Source organism: Lates calcarifer, linkage group LG6 (assembly GCF_001640805.2).
Source record: "Lates calcarifer isolate ASB-BC8 linkage group LG6, TLL_Latcal_v3, whole genome shotgun sequence".
Taxonomy (NCBI): Eukaryota; Metazoa; Chordata; class Actinopteri; family Centropomidae; genus Lates; species Lates calcarifer.
The window spans coordinates 4,277,771-4,298,987 of record NC_066838.1 but is presented as its reverse complement, the minus strand read 5'-3'; the positions used below and the strand labels follow the sequence as shown (position 1 = coordinate 4,298,987).

The 21,217-nt window shown below is 39.4% G+C and overlaps 2 protein-coding genes across 2 annotated transcripts; one reads left to right on the top strand and one right to left on the bottom strand.

The window, feature by feature from the left end:
• The first annotated feature begins 1,062 nt into the window (after positions 1-1,062).
• On the top strand, positions 1,063-8,787 carry zgc:171775 (STKc_p38 domain-containing protein). The gene is made up of 12 exons (XM_018675333.2): positions 1,063-1,321; positions 2,587-2,716; positions 3,657-3,715; positions 3,938-4,049; positions 6,003-6,032; positions 6,844-6,891; positions 7,014-7,128; positions 7,262-7,333; positions 7,701-7,780; positions 8,001-8,079; positions 8,207-8,380; positions 8,613-8,787. The coding sequence occupies exons 1-12, from the start codon at positions 1,188-1,190 to the stop codon at positions 8,672-8,674; spliced, it is 1,095 nt and encodes a 364-aa protein (XP_018530849.1). The 5' UTR covers positions 1,063-1,187; the 3' UTR covers positions 8,675-8,787.
• Positions 8,788-12,402: 3,615 nt separating this feature from the next.
• Positions 12,403-17,920, bottom strand: LOC108882673 (intermediate filament protein ON3). Its single transcript, XM_051071041.1, has 9 exons — positions 17,278-17,920; positions 15,180-15,388; positions 15,001-15,061; positions 14,780-14,875; positions 14,422-14,586; positions 14,193-14,318; positions 13,797-14,017; positions 13,627-13,682; positions 12,403-13,444 (listed from the first exon to the last, which is right to left on the bottom strand). The coding sequence occupies exons 1-9, from the start codon at positions 17,788-17,790 to the stop codon at positions 13,230-13,232; spliced, it is 1,662 nt and encodes a 553-aa protein (XP_050926998.1). The 5' UTR covers positions 17,791-17,920; the 3' UTR covers positions 12,403-13,229.
• Positions 17,921-21,217: the final 3,297 nt, after the last annotated feature.

The following is a 21,217-nucleotide window of genomic DNA, read 5'->3' as shown; positions in this document are numbered from 1 at the left end:
TAGTGATGAGTTAATAGTTTAATGGTGTTGTTGTTGCAGCCCACCAATGCTGGAGGAAAAAAGAAAAACAAACAGCTCTCAATATAATGAAGTCCATTACAGCACCACCCTTAACTGTAGAGTCAGTGGTAAACATTCAAATTAATTTACACACTTTGAACAAAACTGATACATTACTAGAAATATATTTTTTACAGTCCATATAATGGCTGCATAAGTGTGACATTTATCTGTCTGTCTGTCTGTCTATCTATCACTATAACTCTAAAGATCATCTAATGTCAGGCGAATCCTTGAGTCCTTTGACCTTAAAGCACTTCAGTGTGTTTGTCCAGCTTTTTGACACTAGGTGTCTGCCTGTGTCAGACAAAGTAAAATGGTGGGCCATTTTCAAAATACTGTTTGACTAAAGTCATATCTACACAGTATACCTTGGTTTAGTAACCTTAGTTTGACAGGGCCTCTGTTTGGGTTCTCAGAGCCCTTGGCTGGTGGTATGGTTAATTCAACAGATTTTTACATACTCTACATCTGTGCTGACTGTACTTTTACCGTAATGCAGCTCTACTCCTCAATCCTAAATGAGGTTATTTGGATTTCTGATTTGGATTTGTAAGAGTTTGTTGATTAACCTCCTGTTAGTCCTCCCTAGGGTCTAAATGACCCCAAAAAGAGATAATGCCACTATACAGGATAACACGCTGCACACTGTGAATTACTCTCTGGGGAACAAAAGGAATATGTACTTGTGATGTATATTTCTTTTTAACAGTGATTAATGCAGATGCCCATGTCTTATCATCTTCATCAGATGTGCTGCAAAATAAAGTGTTATCGCCACTTTAGTGCTTTTCTATATATTAGGTTTTGTGGTCAGAAGAATAGAAAACAGATTAGATTGGTTACAGACAGATATTATCATGTTTAAACCTGCAGCAGTGGCATCTGCACAACTGTTTGTCTGGAATTCTTTATGTAGCCATATGGTGTTACATGTATTGATATTATTATCATTGTAGAGGATATTGACAGCTGACTGGGGGTGGTAGGCAGTGGAGAAACAGGGGCGTTTCTTTACACTGGTCTAAGCGTCGCTGCCAGAGCTTACCTGTCAGGTTGAAACTCCAAGGCTGTAAAGACCGTTTTATGACAGTAAACCTGACTTCAAGCGGAGACACAACAGCGTCATGGAGTCTCCAGTGAAGGATTCCCCCGTCAGAGCGGGTTTTCACAGACTTGAGGTCCAGAAAACGACGTGGGACATCCCGGAGAGATACACGACGCTGCGGTCGATCGGCTCCGGAGCTTACGGGACAGTTTGGTGAGTTTACCCGGGGAGGGAGCCCAGGACTTCAGATCCTGACAATGAAAGTACCGCAGAGTTTGTGTCAGTCCTTCCGTGTTTTCTAAAGCAAACTGCAGTGTCTTTGGTTCTTTTTTCTATAATAATCCTTCAATAAATTCTAATGCTTTAGTCTTAGGTGTATACCTTACAACTGTCTAAAAATATAGACATGAAACTATATTTGTTCTGCCTTATACTGACAATTAACTTCACCCTAGGGTTAAACCTAACATGTTCAAGTGTATAAAGGCAATTAATCTTACCCACTTCCAACACACACATTGTATATAACAGTAGGGATACTGGTAAACATTATCAAATACGTGGATGTTTTACAATATAATGATTTTTTTCATACCGTTTTCTAATTGGTCAAATAGATTACCTTTATTGTTCACTATCAATAATATTCAAATGTTTTGCATGGCAAATGATTTTCTATAGGCTGTCTAGATTTATGTAGGTTTTAAGTCTGCATTCCACTCACAGCAGTCCAAGAGGCCTAGATTACTTTGACATCTGCTAACAGAAGCACTATTGTCTCCCTGAGGCAAGCCAGCAAGTCAATGCAGGTCCTCTGATACGACAAGAATCTCCTCCACTAACATACAACGACCCAGCCTACAGGAATCTCAGACACAGCTCTATATACTGATAAGCCACATACAGACAAGATCTTATTACTGCTATTATCTTACTTGGTCAGAAGGGACATTAGCCCCAAGTAAATGTTTTATATCAGATCTGCATACACAGCAGTTTCAAGCATGTTTGTTTTGTTTTTTTTTCTATAAGAAAACCAAGAACTTTATTCAACAGAGCTAATTCTACATACTACAATACCTCTCAGATGTGTTTTTTTTCACCTCATAAACTCCAAAAACTATTCTCAATATACTGTAAAGTCTTGATGGGAAGCAAATTGAGAGGAAACTAACTTGCACACAATTACAGTAGAGCTGTCAGAGAAATATTTGGCCAAATTTTTTATAATCAATCAATCACATAATTTATCAAGAAAATTGCCAAACAATTCAAAAGGTCACCTTGGGCTTTGGGAAATTGTGATGAGTATTTTACACTGTTTTCTGGCATTTAATAGATGGAAGAATTAAATCACCAGTGTTCTATATATTGACTAATAATAATAGTAACCATTATTTACAACAGTAGATTACAGCAACCATATGAGTCAATCAGCCTGCTGTATGTCTCCTCAATACTGTGTTGTTCCTACTCAGCTCCGCTATTGATCAAAAGACCAAGGAGAAAGTGGCCATCAAGAAGCTGTATCGGCCTTTCCAGTCCCTCATCCATGCCAAACGGGCCTACAGGGAGCTCAGGCTGCTCCGCTATATACAGCATGAAAATGTAAGAAACAAAGTGGGCTTGAATGGAATATAGAGTGAGCAGTTCGTTTTTAGTTTGGAGGGACGACACAATAACATGAAAAACTATATTAATATGATATAATAACCAGTGCAATAGGTCAATCTCAAGCATGCCAGAAGAATCTTCATCTCTAATTGGTCTGAGCTGAATGTATTATAAATAACAATATATTGTGACTCTATATTATGAAGACATCATGTTTTATTTAAGAGATGCAGACTAGCAGCTGAATAGTTTTATTCCAAGTGTATACAATTTCCCCCCATTTTTCTTCTCTCTTTCAAAAAAAGTTCCATTTTGATGATAAGCAAACTCTGTTAACCATTCAATGAAAAGCTCATAATCATGTCAATGCTCCCTGGCAAGTTTGGAGTGTTATGTAATGTTGGAACCCTCATGGTTCAGTATTTTCACTGAAAACCTTTGAGGAATTACCAGTATAACCACTGTTATACTGGGCTAGTCTTTGTAGGCCTCCAAATTCAAGTTTTAACATTATTAAAATCTTTTGTTTCTTTGTCTTGTGGAGACATCTCAGGAAATGATAATGATAAATTTGATAAATTTTATATCTTGTTTTGTCACATTCTTTTAATAGAACTGACTTTTTTTTTTTAGCACAAAGTCAAACCTGAAGAGAATTTGAGCAGAAAATCCAAGTACAACGATGTCAGCACTAAATGCATGAATCCTTTAGAAGGGATCTGTGGGAAATGTGGAGCAGAAATATCACAGCAATGTCTGTGCAGTTTAAAGACAGAGGCTGTGATACCAGAGAAATTGACATTTAGGCATTAATACCAGACCGGGGATGTGCAGTGTTACTAACTCAGTACTGCATGTGATCTCTAGAGCTCTAGAAATATATGGAATAGTTTCATAGATCTGTGTATTAACACACATATCCTTTTCCTTAAAGGTGATCTGCCTTCTTGACGTCTTCACACCTGACTCCACACTGGAAAAATTCCAAACCTTGTAAGTTGAGAGTCAAAAGCTACATTCTTCTGCAAGTTGTCGCAGCTTGCTGACACCCTGTGTGCGTGTGTGTGCATGTGTAAAAAGTTCAAGCAAGGCTGTGTGAGAGCAGGCTTATGCATGTTTGTTTTGGTTGGTTTTGTGCGGTTGTATTTCCTCACGGTAGCAATGAGCTCTTGTCATATACAGTGTTTACAGCCCTTACACTTCTTCTCTCTCTAGTTATATGGTAATGCCATTTGTAGCCCAGGATCTCGGCCACATTATGAAGAAGAGGAGATTAAGTGATCGCATCATCACATACCTGTTCTACCAGCTTCTAAGAGGACTCAAGGCAAGTGTTAATGTATTTATTTGCCTGATTGTTATAGTACAGGATTTTATACTCAATGCCCATAGTGAAATTATACACTTATTGTAAATAGTAAGATACATTTTAAAATCATATAATGCATGTAAATGTATGCATGGTATGTAAATGCAGTATAATGCATGTAATAAAACTAGAAATGGTAATATTTTCTGAAAGAAGACATTACAGTTTAAGTATTAAACTGAATGGAGTTGAAGTGAAATTGCTGAAAAGGTCTAAAGATTCAAAGAAACTGAAATAAACTGAACCAGAAATGTCAGCTGAAGTGTAATCAAGCAGCTGAAATTAAAGGCTCAGTTTAATTACTGCGCCTTCAGCAATTAATATGTTACAGAAGTTTTAAATTTATCTATCTATCCACCCACTCAACTGTCCGTTTTTTTTTTGTTTTTTGTTTTTTTTTTATTGATCTGGCTTCATTGCAGAGTGCACCAGACTAAGCAGAGCAGCGCACACAATGCTTTTCCTCTGCTCACATTCTCTAGCACATCCTGAAGAATCCACAGACACTCATAGGTCAGACAGGTGATACTGTCGCCCCATGCCCTGAGAGGTGACAGGGAGGCATTGTGGTGATCATTATGTCTGAAACACATACCTGGCTATTTGCAGTGTAAAGGAGTAGCAGCTCTACTTGAAGCTCGCTTTTCACTCTATTCCATAAGTAGAGACGAAGCAGCCTAGGTAGTGAGCATGGGTTCCCCTGTTTGAAGTATAAGCGCAGAACCTGGAGCCTGGCCTTCCAGCTCCCCTCTTCACCCGGGCAGTCCAGTACAACATCCATATTATGAACGCCACACAATAAACAAAAAGGAAAAAATACTTAGAAGCCTTTAGTCAAGACAGCAACTCTCTCAACCTGAAAGACCCAAATCACCGTCTTAAGCAGGGTCTGGGTCTCAGACTTAACATAATACTGCAAACCACCACAGATGGACTTCACCATCTGCAAAGAGCAGAGGTACAGTCCTGGGGCCCCTCCACACCTATACAACTGGATAAAGGTACATAGGTATACAGTGTCTGCATGTACAATACAAAATATATTGCTAATTATTTCCAACCATCTACTCACATACTGTCCATATATGAGTGTATGTACACTATAACACCTGCCACACTGAATTAAACAAACAATGCACTGAGAAGGTACTCTTAATAGAAATGTTTTAAAATTATACTGTCTAAATGTGAAGTGAATGAACTGATGGAATAGCATGGAATTATACTTAATAACACTGAGGAAAACCTCTAATTGTTCTGGTGACAAACTGCAGAAGGCAGTAGATGATATTCATTTATTATCAAATAAAGTAAAAGGAAGCAGTTTGGTAGAGCAATGTGGTGAGCTCTCATCCTTGACTTCATTGTGCTTTCCCTTGATGTCTCCCCAAGTATAATGCTTTCAATTTAGGGCCTGTTGATGCCATTCACAGACCGAACATGAAGTGAATGTTTGACTGCTTTACCCTTATTTATGCTTCTCTATTCAGCCCCAGTCAATGTTTAACCAAGAGTGCTCAGTGGAAACAAATGAAAAAGCACACTAATGTGAAAAATTATGACTAACTTCTTAAATATGGCTGTTTGTCCTTGAATTTAGCTACAAACCTCTTTGATTCTGGATGTTTCCCTCTTCTTATCAGTATATGTGTGCTTTAAGCACTCCTCTGTGCTGTGAGAGAAGTCCGAATTTGCTCTGAGGGCTGGAAAATGCATAAAACACAACCCTCACAATCAGCTAAGGGTGGAGACTTTGTGGTTTGTTTTTTTTAACCCACAATTCCACACCATGCCATTTAGAGAAGTTTAAGCCATAAGCCTGTAGGTCTGCCTGCTCTGTTAATAAACATTACAGTGTATGTACAATTCAGTATGTGTTTGTTCTATAATCAGTCTTCTCCTTCTTTTCAGTATATTCATTCTGCAGGGATCATTCATCGGGTTGGTATTTAGGCCTTTTTATAATACACCACTTACTGTAGCCTTTGTATCCTTACCATACATTTTGCTTTTAAAGGAATAGTTCAACATTTTGGAAAATAAAGCTAACAGCCACTTAGCTTAGCATGAAGACTGGAAATATATAGTGACTTCCTGAGGTATCACTATCCCACACAAAACCCTGGTAAAACCACAGCTTGATGTTTTAGTACTTTGGTTTTTATATGGATTAATCAATGACCAGTGCTGCGCAGTAATGCGTGTAACACAAATGTGATTAATATTTTCAGTTACTGGTAGCGCAAGAGTTTACACTTTAAAATTGTGTAATTGTTTTGTTGTTTCAAGGCAGCTTTGCTGGACTTGAGCCAAGTAAAAAAAGTAACATAATAAGTAATGTAACTTATTGCTTTTACTGACAAGTAAATAGTAATACAAAGAAAGGTAACTACTTTGTCAGTTAATAATGTGTAATGAGTAATTCATTACATTTTTCAATAACTTGCCCAACATTGCAAACTGAAAACAACATGTTTATTTGTGAGTGTAACAGTAGCTTGTTGGCCTGAAGACAGAGTCAGGCTAGCTGCTTCTCTGTTTGCAATCTTCATGCTAAGTGAAGCTAACTGGCTGCTGACTGTAGCCTCATAACATACAAGCAGTGGTTTCAGTCCCCTCAACTCTCACCATGGGAACAAATGAGGATATTTTCAAAAATGTCAAACTATTGCTTCAACCATTTTGTGGTGTATTTACTACAACTCATAAACATGCTTTGTACAGTTAAGAGACTTCATGTCATTTGTTTTAGGATCTGAAGCCTGGTAATCTTGCTGTGAATGAGAACTGTGAGTTAAAGGTAAAAAAAAAAAAAAAATCAAAACAAACAGAACAGTCAAGATGATGATGAGTTTCTGCTTTTACATATTAAAACATATCAGTAAATCAGTTTTTGTAATTGCTAACTTTACATATTCTCAGATTCTAGATTTTGGCTTGGCAAGACAGACAGAGAGTGAGATGACTGGTTATGTTGTGACACGCTGGTACAGAGCACCAGAGGTCATATTCAACTGGATGCACTACAGTCAGACAGGTAACAATATAATCTTGCTTTGATACAAATAATCTTTTCATTTTTGTACAATATTACAGAAAATTGCAGCACACCGTGACAAAATATTACATTTTGATTATTAAGATTGTCTCTCTGCTGCTCTCCCTTACAGTGGATGTCTGGTCAGCTGCCTGTATCCTGGCAGAGATGATTACTGGCCAAGTACTCTTCCCAGGGCATGACAATATCCTCACACATTCTGCTCACTGTGTTGTACTGTTGTAAACAGTGCATGCTCAACTACAGCAGCCAGAACTAGGGACCAAATGTTATGATATGTCAACCTCTGCAGCTTCAATTCTGACCATTCTTTTTAAAGAATCTGTCTCTTGTGAATTCCCCAGCTTTGTGCAATACAAAATCACTATAATGTTCCTTTAATTAGATCTTTAATTGGAATGAGCAACTCAGGCTGTCCCCAAAAAACAAGATTTTCCCTGTATCTGCTGTCTTCAGAATATTTAGACTTGCATGAATTTCAGCTGTGGCTTCAATGCAGTGGACTGGTCTGACTCTGTGCATTCAGAGGCTTCCTTAACCAGCCTGTTCAGGTATTGATCAGCTGAAAAAGATCCTCCGCCTTACAGGAACACCAGACTCCTCCCTGGTTCAGAAGATGCAGAGTAAAGATGTGAGTTTTGTCTTGTTTACATGCATTATTTTTCTAGCTAACATCAGCAGTTTGCAGTTTTCATATTTTGTATTTAAGCCAACCCATAAATGCAGTGTATTTCCAAATACCAGCGGGATATTACACCTCTTTTATTTTGCTTATCTTTGCAATTTGCAAATTTCTTTATTATAAGCTCTTGGTTTGGAATAAAATATAACCATCATTAACTGTTTTCCAGGCGCAGTCATATGTGCAAGGTCTCCCTCCGCAAAAGAAGAAAAACTTCAAGGAAGTGTTTCCATCCATGGATGAAAATGGTGCAATTAACAGTTTCTACTTGTTAGCTTCAGATGAAATATATGTTTCCACTGGAAAAAGACTTCAATATCTTATCCTATAATAAACATTAAAAAGTGTTCTGCTTTTCTGTCCTGATGCTTCCAGCTATAAACCTATTGGAGGGGATGTTGCTGCTGGATCCAGAGATGAGGCTGACGGCTGAGCAGGGACTGTCCCAGCCCTTCCTGGCTGAATATCATGACCCAGAGAGTGAGCCAGATTCTGAGCCTTATGATGACTCCTTTGAGAGCCTGGAGCTTGCTGTTGGCGAGTGGAAGAGTAAGTACAGCTGCATAGGAGAGGCTGGGGGTGACTGGGACATTGAGGTTGTGACTTTTCTAAAGCACATATGAAAGTTAAACCAGAACACAGATCATATTATCTTAATAAATCTAATATTCAAACATTTTAAAAATGATCAGTACTTGGTGTGAAAGCACTAGAATTGACTCTATGATATCTGCTCTTAAAATAAATCTACACTTTCCTTTTTTTTTTTTTATCCAATCAGGTCTTATCCACATGGAGATCATGACCTTCGACCCTGACAGCCCCAGTAAGACAGCCATGTAGGCTGTGATGTGCTGAGAGCTCCCGGTCTTTATCTTTAATCCCTGCACATGCTGTAAAGATCAACAACACCATCAAACTCAGAGAAACACAAAAATAAAAATATCTTGAGAGTCCTCTTTTTGTGCATCTTACATGTATTGCAGTCAAAAGGGCAGCTTTATTTGCTATGGTGGTCCTGCATAGGACAATAGAGAACAGACAGTCTAATAGGTTGTGCTGGCAATAATGGTTTTATTCTGTAATAGACACCAATCTGAACAGGTCATTTAGGGGCAGTTGATCTGCACCTTAGATTTTATCAAAAATACTGAACCACATCTTCTCAAGGCCCACTTACTACCTTTTTTCTGAGACTTTCAACTCCATCTCATGATTTTCAGCAGCAGAACATCTCACTGTTCTTTCAGTGAAATGTTCCATGTTTGTCTGGTAAGATAAGGTCAAAGGCTATGGCAAAAAAAGTGAGTGGGCCCTCAACTAAGATTATTTTGTCACATTTCTATTTCTAAGGTCAAGAATAACTTTCATGCCTATGAAATATTTATTTTATTTGTATGGCAGAATAGATAGTAAAAGAAATGTGAAAATATCAGCTGATAAGTGACAAATTAATTACTATAAGTTTGGCTAAGACAGACAAAGACATAGACTCATACTCAACTGTGTGTGTGTTTCCTGACTTACTTATATAGTTTATACAAGTCCATAGTGAAAAGATAATCTTAGCTTATAATAAGAAATATCAACAGTTACATTTTATTTTTTTTTATCTTACTTGGACAGTAATTGTATAGTCTCATTTTTTGTGTAACATATTCATAATATGTAAAGGGCATATAGTGCAATTTTACTTTAGGACTCATTTGAATATAATGGGAATTTATTTTTGATTAACATTGTTTTTACTGTTGGAACTCAACTGTTTTCAAATAAAACATTGTAAAAAAAAAAACATGCTGTTGTTCATTAAACGATGTTAGAATGATCAAGCCATTGAATTGACTCAATAGTAAATAAAGAGTAAGTAAATAAAAAGCAGGCACAAAGTGTCATTGAAGCATCAACACTAGAGGGCAGCATTAGATCATAGTATGACTTTCCAAAGGTAGGAGGTGGGTTGATAGTGTCCTTGTTAGTCTGCACGTATTTTAAACAAAAGTACAGAGAAGGTATACAGGATAAAAGTACTGTAGGATTCCAAGATGATTCAGAAATGAACTTAATGTCATTTTCTCTTCAGTATATTGGTGTGTAATTTTTCCATCAGACATGTTAGATACATTTCTCATCCATGGCTTTTCAGTTTGCAACAAATTTAGAGATGGCCTCATGGTGGTCTATATCGTAGAATGACTGAAGTATCTCCAGTTCACTAGTTTTTTATAGTGTCAAAGTCACTGTTCACGTTCAGCAGTGTTCTGCTGCTGCAGTTAACATGTATTTTACATGCTAGCAGCATCACTCTGTCTGTCAGCAGGTCAGCCCACTGCATCTTGACAGCTATTCGATGGATTGTCATGAAATGTGATTCAGAGAGTCATCTTCTCAGGAGGAACTGTACTATCCCTTCAATTTTCACTTTTAATTCTTCCAGTGCATTGGTGTATGATTGGTTTATTTAAACAGAAATGCTAAGTAAACCGAGTATGAACTTTCAGATGAACTGAGTTCTACCTTATCTTATATCTAATCCTCTATCTTCATCCTTCAGTGAGTCTGTATCCTGCAGACAGAAGTGCCTCCCATGCCACACCCAATCACCACTCCACCACCTTCCTGTGAGCTCTATTATTTCATGTGTTTGCATGGGCATGTTGCATTCACCTCTCCTTGCTTTCATTTTTGGCAGACTTTTAAGATACACCTCAACAATTTGCAGCACCGTTTTGCTTATTAGTCATAGGTGTGGCATATCTATAATATCCAGAACATTTCCCAAGGTTTGCTGCATTGCCATAACCAGCTGCAGCAGCCAAGTTCACTTTCTATCTTTAATGTCAGTTTTTATTCAATTTACATGCATCCACATGTTAGTATCTCTGCCTCCAGTTGAGTCATTTTGCAGAACATTTTGTCCAAGTGCTGAATGATGATGGGCGATTTTCATGTCAGAGGATTTTATCTGTCAAGCTGTGAGACAAGATGTTAGTTTAAATTTGATCTTTCCCAGGCTTGTGTTTAGATAAATGTGGCACATATCTTCCTTTAAAATTATGTAACCTCTCAATGAAAACAAGAATTGCCCCGTGCTAAATAAGGCCGCATTATTGTTTCTGTTGTCAGGGTAGGTTCCAGAAGATGTTTTATGTTTTTGTTATCTCCTATTGTAAAGAACCGAATGTGTGCATACCAACTGTGTCAGTTGGATGCAAAGTAAAAATAAAAAATGTAGTGATGAGATTTTTTTTTTTTAAAAAGGAAAGTGATAAAATGACCAGCAGCTGAAGCCTCTTTAGAAACCCTCTAACTTGCAAATCTGAAATTTAAAAATTAAAGACAAAAGAAAATAAAAGACAAACATGTTTCAAGACATAAAACTTTGATACTGATGTAATACTTTGAATAATTTTTTTGTCTGATATGCAGAATCCCTTCAGCAGTAAAAACATCCTAATAGTGTAATCATGCACAGTGAAACCATCAAACATCCAAATGAAGTACCAATAACCAGAGCTACTTTAAAGGAGCTATATGTGAGTTTCTTATCTATTGCTATAGCCAATGTTAGCATGAACAGCTGTTTACTCACCAGCTGAGAGGAAATGCTGTGAGAGCAGAAAGCCATGTTAGCCAATGTTAACTCTCATTTTGCTTGTTTCTATCACTTCTTTTTGTCCACTGAATTTAGCATTCTTACTAGCTAGCTGTGGCCTGTCTCATCTCTTAATATCACTTTTCAATAGTGGGTCACTGTTGTGTTCAGTCTGTCCTTGGCCCACCATGAGAGGATGAAGGAGCAGTGCTGCACAAAGAGCATACTCTAACCTGTAAAGTCAGTGATGGTTGAAGCACTTGGTGAGGAAACAGACGTTAATGCTAATGTTGGCTGTAGCTATAGAGGATGGAAAAAACTACTTTTTTTTCTTGAGGGTGATCGTTCAACTTCTGTTGAACATTCTGTTTACAGGACTTAAGATTTTTGCTTCCTAGGAAGGTTGGGGTGTTTTTTGAGTATTACCGTATTTATTTGTTGGTATTTTGCATTGTAACACTGTATTTAGGGCCAGTTAATCACTCACTACAATCATTTTCAAATTTCTATTTGTGGAGACTTCAAAGAATACAACTGCTCGATCACTGAGCCTTCAATTTTACTCCTGCTGAAAGAGTATGCATTTGACTTGTAAGAGTAGTCTGTACTTTCTATTTCAGGCATTTTGATTGTGGTGTGTTTTTTTGGCCTTTGCAAAGCCAAAAACAAAAGTGTAAGGAGTTCTGTCCTGCTTTGTTTGGATTTACACTCTAGTCATTCCAACTTACCACTGGATCAGATTCATCACTTATATCTCATCCCCAATATCCCTTTCTCTTGTAGAAGTGAAGCACTGTTGTTCAGCCAGTAGTGTAGTAAGTATACAAACCATACAGTTATGTTAGAATGTATAAGATTTGATTAGTACATTTTTTATCTGTAACACTGCATCATAATAAGATTTAGCAGACTGTCCATCATAACATTTTCAAAAAAATATGCTACACCAAAAAAAGAACACACAGCTCTTCCAACATGAGTATGAATGCAGATTTATTCCAGACATGTTGGTGGTACAAATTCACAATAAATCTGGTTGTCCCAGTCAGCCTTAACCATGTTTTTATTCAGAGTGAAAATGGAAGTAAAGGAATGAACACCATTTATATACTGAGGTGGAGAGCTCATTTTCTCTCAAAACAGGAGAAGAAAAAGAGGATCCCAAAAATCTAATGTGACAGTGTTATATGTGGCTGGTTTTGATGATGTCAAAATGCACAACAAGATGACAGGTGTGTGACAACAGAGGAGACGTTTGAGAGAGGTGTGACCCCATACGGTTGCCTGCCATGTATGCTTTATAATCTGAAGACAAAGCACAACATCCACACCTCCTTGTGCTAATCTTAGATCTGCTGTTGTCATTTTGTGTGCAATAATTGTTGCTTTGTAAGGATTCTCTGTTGTGACACTACAAGTATCCTCTTGTCTACACAACAGCACATCCAGCAACCAAAAGACAGCCTGGCTGACTGAACAAGAGAGAGGACTGACTCATATCTCTGCTGCTCTTTGTTTTTCCAGTCTAATAATCTCTCTGCTTCTACTTGTACTTGGACATAATCTCTGACTCTCTGTGGGTGGTGCCAAAGAGCAGCAACAAAGGGACTAAAAGCCAAAGAGAGCTGTACCATTACATAGATCTGCTAGCTGTAAATAGTCAAATGGAGCATCTTTCTGAGGCTGCTCTGTGTCTGCAGGAAGAGAGGTGGTAGGGGTTTGTAGAAACTTTTATGAGTGGGGCAAGAGGAGGAGAACAAAATGAGGGAGGAGGAAGAATGGAAGTAAAGACAACTGCTGTTTTTAGAAACGGCGGCTGTTTCTTATGCTCATGCTGCTGGAGCTGTAGCCGCCAGAGCTGTAGCCGCCAGAACTGTAGCCACCGCCACTGCCGTAGCCACCTCCACTGGACATGGACAAGGACATACCAGATCCGCCGCCAATGGCCATTCCGCCGCCAATGCCCATGCCACCACCGTAGCCAGCAGCACTACCCATGCCACCTCCTCCACCAGCACCTGTTGATGAGAAAAAAATGTTTTCAGAAGACATGGCAGAAATTTAAATCTTCTGTTATATGCTCTTATCAAATTATCAACCAGACTGATGGCTTACTCGTTTTTAGTAGTTAGATTTATATAAATACCAAAGAACTGGCCTAGAAATGATTTGAACTGTAAAGTCATAAGTCGATACATACCGAAGCTGCTGCTTGTGCTCTGTACATGGATGGTTGCAGTTCCACCAGAGGCAATTCTGCAGAGAGGTAAATACATGAGCAATTTGAGATGCTGATGTTGCTGCCTGCACAATGTGATGCAGTACACACTCTCATTGTTTCAAGACAAACATCTTTTGAGAAGAGTTTACCTGGATTCCTCTCCTTCCAGAAGCTTCTTGTAGGTGGCAATCTCAATGTCTAGAGCAAGCTTGACGTTCATGAGCTCCTGGTATTCACGGACTTGACGGGCCATGTCCTGTTTGGCTCTCTGCAGGGCCTCTTCCAGGTCCTTGATGCGGGCCTTGGCATCCTTCACAGCCAGCTCACCGCGCTCCTCAGCTTCAGCGATCTGGGCCTCCAGGTTGGCACGCTGAGAGGTTGGAAAATTAGCAGAAGCTTCACATTATATTTCATTTCCAAAATATCTTATACATGTTCAGCATCTGGTTTTTAACATCGTTTAAAATATTTTATGCGTACCTAACTCTATAAGTGAATTGAACTCAAGGTAATTCAGGTAATCACAGCTGTAACTGTAAGCTTACCTGTCCCTTGACTGCCTCGATCTCATTCTGGAGGCGGCTAATCATACGGTTGAGCTCAGCAATCTCAGTCTTAGTGTTGCGAAGGTCATCTCCGGCCTGGCCTGCGCTGGTCTGCATCTCCTGGTACTGAAGGAATAAGAATTTAAAAAAACTGTTATTACAGATTCCACAGATCTCATTACAGGATGTGATAGACTTGTTGGTGGGATTGCTTTCTCTCTCTGCCTACCTTCTGCTGATACCATGACTCAGCTTCAGCACGGGTGTTGTTGGCAATTGCCTCATACTGAGCCTTGACTTCAGCCACAATTGCATCCATGTCCAGGTTGCGGCTGTTGTCCATCTCCACAATGACTGAGGTGTCCTTGATCTGTCCCTGGAGTTCGCGCAGTTCCTGTAGAGGGGATATATGTCACTTAAAAAAATTAAAAAATTAAAAGAGTCAAAAGTGTAAAGGCAGTAAAATACCCGTTTATGTTGTTAATCTGTGTCTGTAGGTGGCATTTAGTGGTGTCTAGGATTTTTAAGTAAATTAATAAATGTTGAGCAAAGAAACAGGCCTAATAGGTGTGGTTCAGTTTTCTCACCGCCTCATAGACACTTCTGAGGAAGTTAATCTCATCCTGAAGGGCGTCAACCTTGGCCTCCAGCTCAACTTTGTTCATGTAGGCGCCATCTACATCCTGTAAGTGGAGAAGAAGGATGTAATCTGCATTGGTGATGGGTCAGAGGAAAAGCAATAATTCATTCAACTAATGTTAACAACATGGTTAAGTGACAGGTTTTATAATTGCAAGTCTACTCTCACCTTCTTGAGGAGCACAAACTCATTCTCCACAGCAGCGCGCTTGTTGATTTCATCTTCATATCTATCACAAACAAAAGTGGAGGAAAATTTAGCTGGTGGAAAGTGACTATGAGCATCAACTACTGTAGATTTATTAGAGGACGTGACACACTTGATTTCCTTCTCTAGTATGAACTCACTTGTTCTTGAAGTCCTCCACCAGGCCCTGCATGTTCTTCAGCTCTCCCTCCAGCTTGATCTTCTCATTGCCAAGCCCATCCAGCTGTCTGCGCAGGTTGGCGATGTAGGCCTCGAACATGGCGTCAATGTTGGAGCGGGTGGTGGTCTGGTCCTGCAGCAGGCTCCACTTGGTCTCTAGCATTTTGTTCTGCTGCTCCAGGAAGCGAACCTGAAAGGTACAATCATTTGCCAAGTTTAGGTCAACTGTCATTTGGGGAAAGGTATCTCTTTGAATATGACTGCAAAACCATATTAATGAGATCATGGAATCTTGCCTCAATAGAACCATGCAGTAGACTGAAAATGATCCATATCTATAGATTTACGTGCTTGGCAGTGTCTGTTTTTACTTGATCATTTTCAGCAAGCTACAGCCTCTAAATGGATTATTTACTGTTCACTGTGAGGTAGCAAAGATGTTTGTCTTCTTTGTTTTACTTTCCTCAGTTGTTCAACAAAGCCACACCTGTGTGTGACTTTCCCATGCAAAAAGCACTTCTGTGCACCAGTACTGACAGCCGTTGTATTAACATGCCCTTCAGGGATGCTCCAGGCAGAATCTGGTGTGGAGCCTGTCTGCACAGTATAGTTGGACTGCTCTTGCTCTAATGATATCATCATTACAGAACATTGGACAGAATCCTGAGTTTCAACTCCTGTTTCTGGAGAACAGAATATGTATGCAAGGCTCAACCTGGGTTTCAAGCCCACAGAGGGTAGAGCCCGTCCCTGCATTTTGGTTGTGTATGTGTGTCCTTTTTTTTTTCCTCCTTGGTCGGGCGAGATGCACAGTGCCACACCTCAGCCTAGCCCCACCCCTTAAACATCTGACATTACCGATCCCTCGCTTCCAGGAAGCATACTTTCACTGAATGAACTTGTCTGCCTCAGCCCTCAGTATCTAATGCTACATGCCTGAAGCTATTAACTATCACATCAAGTGAGTGAGGATGCTTTAAAAATAATACAATTTCTGTAATAACGGTAGATCATAATGATATTACATGAAACTGTTAATTAAACACTTGATCATTACTATCCTACTACTGCTTGTTACAGTCTGAATGCTTACTTGTACAATATTTAATTTTGAATAATTTCATTCAGATAAGAGATCAGATCAGCTGTGTGAGGACAGATGAGGTGTGGTATGCACACATCGAAAAAAAAAAGCTAACTGAGCATTTTCTCATGCAAGGTGTGGTTAACTTGTCTTTCATCTCTACCTGAGAGAAAAGGTCCCTCGCCTTCTTTACAAGGCCTTCAATTATACATGAAAATGTAGATGGATGAATTAAAAAACTTCATATGGGATAAACACATTGCATAATACATATACTTTACAGTCAAGGTTCGAGCTAGTCTCTGAAAAGTCTGAATGTAAATTTTTGCATTGCAAGATGTTAAGGTGGACTTAAGATGGAAGCTTGTGATTCTTTGCTGCCATGGGAATAGGTGATAACCTGATCCTTTCTTCCCCTCACATACTGAGAGCCACCAGTCACTGGATACGACCACTCTAGTATTTCCTGCCTCTCACTCCACGGAGACAGCTGGCAAGGGGCCAATTACAGCCAAAAAGAAGTTAAAGGAGCAGTGGTCTGAAGCTAACTGATGCACAGTGCTGCTTTGAGAACACTGTGCTGAGATGAAACTGACTGAATCATATTTTTACTATTATTATTGTGCATGGCAGTATTAGTTTTCAGAGTTAGCTGTAGCCAGGCTCTGTGCACATTATTCAGGTTTGGATCAGTTGCTGTGTAATATTTAATGAGCCCAGGTGGGCCTCTAGAGACAGCATGTTGCTGCTATACACACTTGCACAAACCAATTAACTCTACTGTGTGCAGTGCCCCCACTGCTAATATTTCATTTTCCTCAGTTCATTCATATCAATCTCTATTATTCAACCACATGATTTCACAGCTAAAACATAAAAACATAATGAATTTTAAGTATGTGATATGTCAGGGTCAATTTAAAATCAGTTTTCCACATTCTTTTGACATGGTGTGGGACATAGGCTTAGGACATAAGGTGAAAAGGGACACTCACCTTGTCGATGAAGCTGGCGAAGCGGTTGTTTAGTGTCTTGATCTGCTCTTTCTCTTGGGTACGGACAGTCTGGATGGTGGGGTCGATCTCAAGGTTCAGGGGGGCCAGCAGGCTCTGGTTGACTTGGACGTTTGTGATCGTAGGAATAACACCACCCATACCACCAAAAGCGCCACCGGCACCACCACCAAAAGCGCCACCGGCACCACCACCAAAAGCGCCACCGGCACCACCACCACCAAAACCACCACCAAAACCGCCGCTGGTACCACTACCAAAACCATAACCTAAACCACTGCCATAAGCACTACCACCAATGCCTGACCTCATGGAAGAGCTGGCTGTTGAAATTGCAGTCCTGCCAAAAGAGGGAGCAGAAGATCTTGAGGTAAATGATCCCTGTCTTATTGTTCCTCCTCCACCTCCAACTGATACACGGCTTCCACTAAAACCACCACCACCTCCACTAGAGCTAAAGGAGGTTTTCGAAGATCTCATTGTCATGGTACTCATGGCTGGTTTTGTTTCTTCTGAAAGGGAAGGATTCCCAGAGAAAAAGGAGAACAGAGAGAGAGAGAATTGGCAGAGCAGTGGAGCACACTAAGAGGAGAGTCAAGTCCCTCAAAGTATCTTCTCCCTGTCCGTGATGGCTTTTTATCTGCCTCCAACGGTGGAGGAGGTCCCAGTGAGCTCCACCTCCTCTGCACCTCCTCCTCAACCCTCCTCCAATTACCTGAATCTTAGAAGGTGCACTTGCAGGTAGATTGGCGTGGAGCAGCTCAGCCTGTCGGACAGGTAACAGTGCCACCCCTGTAAGGTGATCGGGTCTCGACACACCCAGGTGCACACAGAGGAATGGCATCAGGGCCCGGGGTGAGAGTGGAGGAGAGACATGTTGGAAAAGACATCTTTACTCCATTAGCTTGGGGCTCTCTTGGCAGGTGTGTGTGGTTGGAGGACTAAAAGGGTCGGGTGGAGACTTATATAGTCACTAATACATCATCTTCATCTTATCTTCTTGCAAGATACATAAAATATGAATACTTTAGAGTTTCAGTTGGTAAAATCTCACTGGTTTTGCAAAACACATTCTGACCAAGTGTTTTGAAGTTGATGCTGCATATATGTAAATATCTGCATGGAAATACATTGATGAATCCGCTTGTGCTTCATGTGAAGACCAACTGAGTTTATTTTTGAATGCACTGTCACTTTGTGATCATCAGGGATGCAATCCTGCTTTTTTTTTTTTTTAAACTAAATTCACATCCACCTGACCCTGGTAGAGGTATTTTTGGAGGGGAGATTCATATACTCTGCATAGTCTTTTGGGACCATTTTGAATCTCCAATCCTTTTTTGGATTGTACAATCACAGAATTCACCAAAAATAAACAACTCAATAAAATAAATCATATTAGTGGCCAACCACATAATCATGACTGATGGCTTGATATCTGGTATTTAAAATAAACATTGCTGTTGAAATTTTGATTAATTTTCATTGCTCTCTATGAGAACTTCTATTGATTTGGGATAGAGGGAGAATGCCATTTCAAGGAAAACATAAATTCATTGTTAAATTCTAAATTTAAATTATATTAGTTTGAGGCAAAAACCACTACAGAAAAAGAGTCATTTTTTTAAAGCAGCGAGGAGAAAGGGGGCAAAAAACAAAATGATCAAAGGACAAATAGCTAAGAGCTGATGCTAAGAATGAGTCTCAAATTCCAGAGTTATTTATTTAATTCTACCACCCTGTCATTTATGTGTTCAGGCCTGCAGCTTGTGGGTGCTTGAGGGCACTCTACATACTATCTCCAATAGTTTGCTATGATTACCAAGGTTCAGCTAGTGTCACTACTTTTTAAAGTTTTGCTGCATATCATGAATAGTCATTGTACATTTTAGATTAACTCAACTTTAGAAAGATAGTTTACAACTTTAATCTCTGCAGAATCAATGTCAACTAAAAGCTCAGCTAAAAGAACATCAGGAGTTAAAAGTTGTGCACATTTCTTGTTCTGACAGAATTGGAACTGTTGATACCTGTTGAAACCCATCTTAACAACTCTGGCATAGGTGTTGGCTTCCCAGTCTCTGTACTGTAGTAGAATCTAAATGAGCTGTAGGGCACAAATGAGTCACACCCCAAAAGAAAATACCAGTACTTCACTCTCATTGCCAGACTCTCTAGTCTACAAACTGCACTCATGTGTAACATGCTGTATATTCATGCATCTTTGGGGGAACCACATATCAGAAAATACTATCTGTAAATACTATCTGCAAAAACATTTAACATTGTTTGAAGTTACATCTGCAGTTGTCAGACATTATACACACTACATTACCTTATACACCATTTGCACAGTTTATGGTGAAAGCAGGGAAACTACATTTAGTTGATTATGGTTGAGGAAAGATTGCTATCATGTATTCATTGAGATCTGTTTGTCCTCAGTGATCAGTGAGACCAACAAGATGAACCAGTCCCAGGCCATAGTGCTGCAGGCACAATCATCAGCATTACACTTACAGGCCACTTTGTAGCAAAAAATATTCACCCACGGAAAAGTTGTACACCAAGCACAATGAAGAGTCATCACTTTCCACCATCACAGTGATGAGTAGGACGGTTGTGGCAGGCAGCATGTGTTTGATGGTGCTCAGTACACAGAGGGTGCTTTTAGACCTGACAGACTGGGATTGGTTCCGTATATTTGGGTGGGGAGGCTATCCATCCATCCATCCATTAGCTATACCACTTAACCCTGGATAGGTTGCCAGTATTACCACCCCAACTGCAGGGCTCTGTTGTTCGAATGTAAACAAGTGATGTTTTGGGGCACTTGCTGAGAAGAAACTGATGTTTGAGAGAATTCTTAACAGTGTAGGCTTTCATTAAGGAACATTTTAAGCATGCTTTCAAACCTAAACTCAATAAAGTACATTTATCTTGTCTTTTCTTAAGGGGAAGGGGGAACTAGGCCTATAATGATACATGAAAGTGATCTGTAATCTAAAATTTTAAACATTTAGTGTACATCTCAGGGAATTGCACTGTAGCTTGCAAGATGTGACCTACTGGCCACTGCCCTGAGGTGAACTAGACAAGTTTGACAGCAGCTTTCACACCTTACCAAATATAGTGAACACCTAAGGTCCAGAAAATGGATATAAGTGATCTCCTGGTTACATTCTACATGAAAGCCTTGAACAACTGTAACATTAGACTGTACTGCAAGACTTCTGCACTGCAACACTAAAGATTAATGCATCAACAACAACAAAGTATTTAATGTAGACATGTAAATAATGTGATTTGCTGAATAAAAAAGCCACAACTATTGAACTGTGTAAATGTATGAAACGTTCATATGCACGTTTATGCATATACAGTTACTAAATGAGAAGCACAATTATGTTTCAAAAATAAGGGCCTCATGCTGTTACATTTTTAACCTTTTCAGAAAAAGTCATCACAAATTATCATTGCCTCCAAATTATGTAATGAAAGCTTTTCACCTTTCCTTAAAGGCAGTGGCACCCACAAATCTAGTACAGGACTGTATTTGATCTCACATGATATGACAGGTGACATTTCAGGCTTTCTAGTCAGCACATGTAGTGGAATGTTCACAAGCTCATTTTCTCTGTGAGAACCAACCTCGAGATGGGAGTTAACTGTACTGAAACTTGGCAAGTGGAACCACTGAGAGAAGAGTGTAATTAAATAAGGATGACTTGATTCTGACGAGCAATACCTGCTGTTTTCTAGAGCCAATTAGGACAACGTCAGATTGCACTTGACAGTAACATCCAGTATAATGCTATGCTTAACAACAACAACAACAAAATCTAATTATTTTGTTGTTTGCCTTGGCCAGGGCGAGGGTATCTATTTAATCATGCACTGTGAGCCACACCTAAGTGGTCAA

Coding starts and splice junctions, on each gene's coding strand:
- zgc:171775 (XM_018675333.2), top strand. CDS start 1,188: ATGGAGTCTCCAGTGAAGGATTCCCCCGTCAGAGCGGGTTTTCACAGA. Junction 1,322..2,586: donor GGAGCTTACGGGACAGTTTG/GTGAGTTTACCC, acceptor GTTCCTACTCAG/CTCCGCTATTGATCAAAAGA. Junction 8,080..8,206: donor TCCATCCATGGATGAAAATG/GTGCAATTAACA, acceptor TGATGCTTCCAG/CTATAAACCTATTGGAGGGG.
- LOC108882673 (XM_051071041.1), bottom strand. CDS start 17,790: ATGAGTACCATGACAATGAGATCTTCGAAAACCTCCTTTAGCTCTAGT. Junction 14,876..15,000: donor AGTTTGTGCTCCTCAAGAAG/GTGAGAGTAGAC, acceptor CTCCACTTACAG/GATGTAGATGGCGCCTACAT. Junction 14,018..14,192: donor TCGAGGCAGTCAAGGGACAG/GTAAGCTTACAG, acceptor CCAACCTCTCAG/CGTGCCAACCTGGAGGCCCA.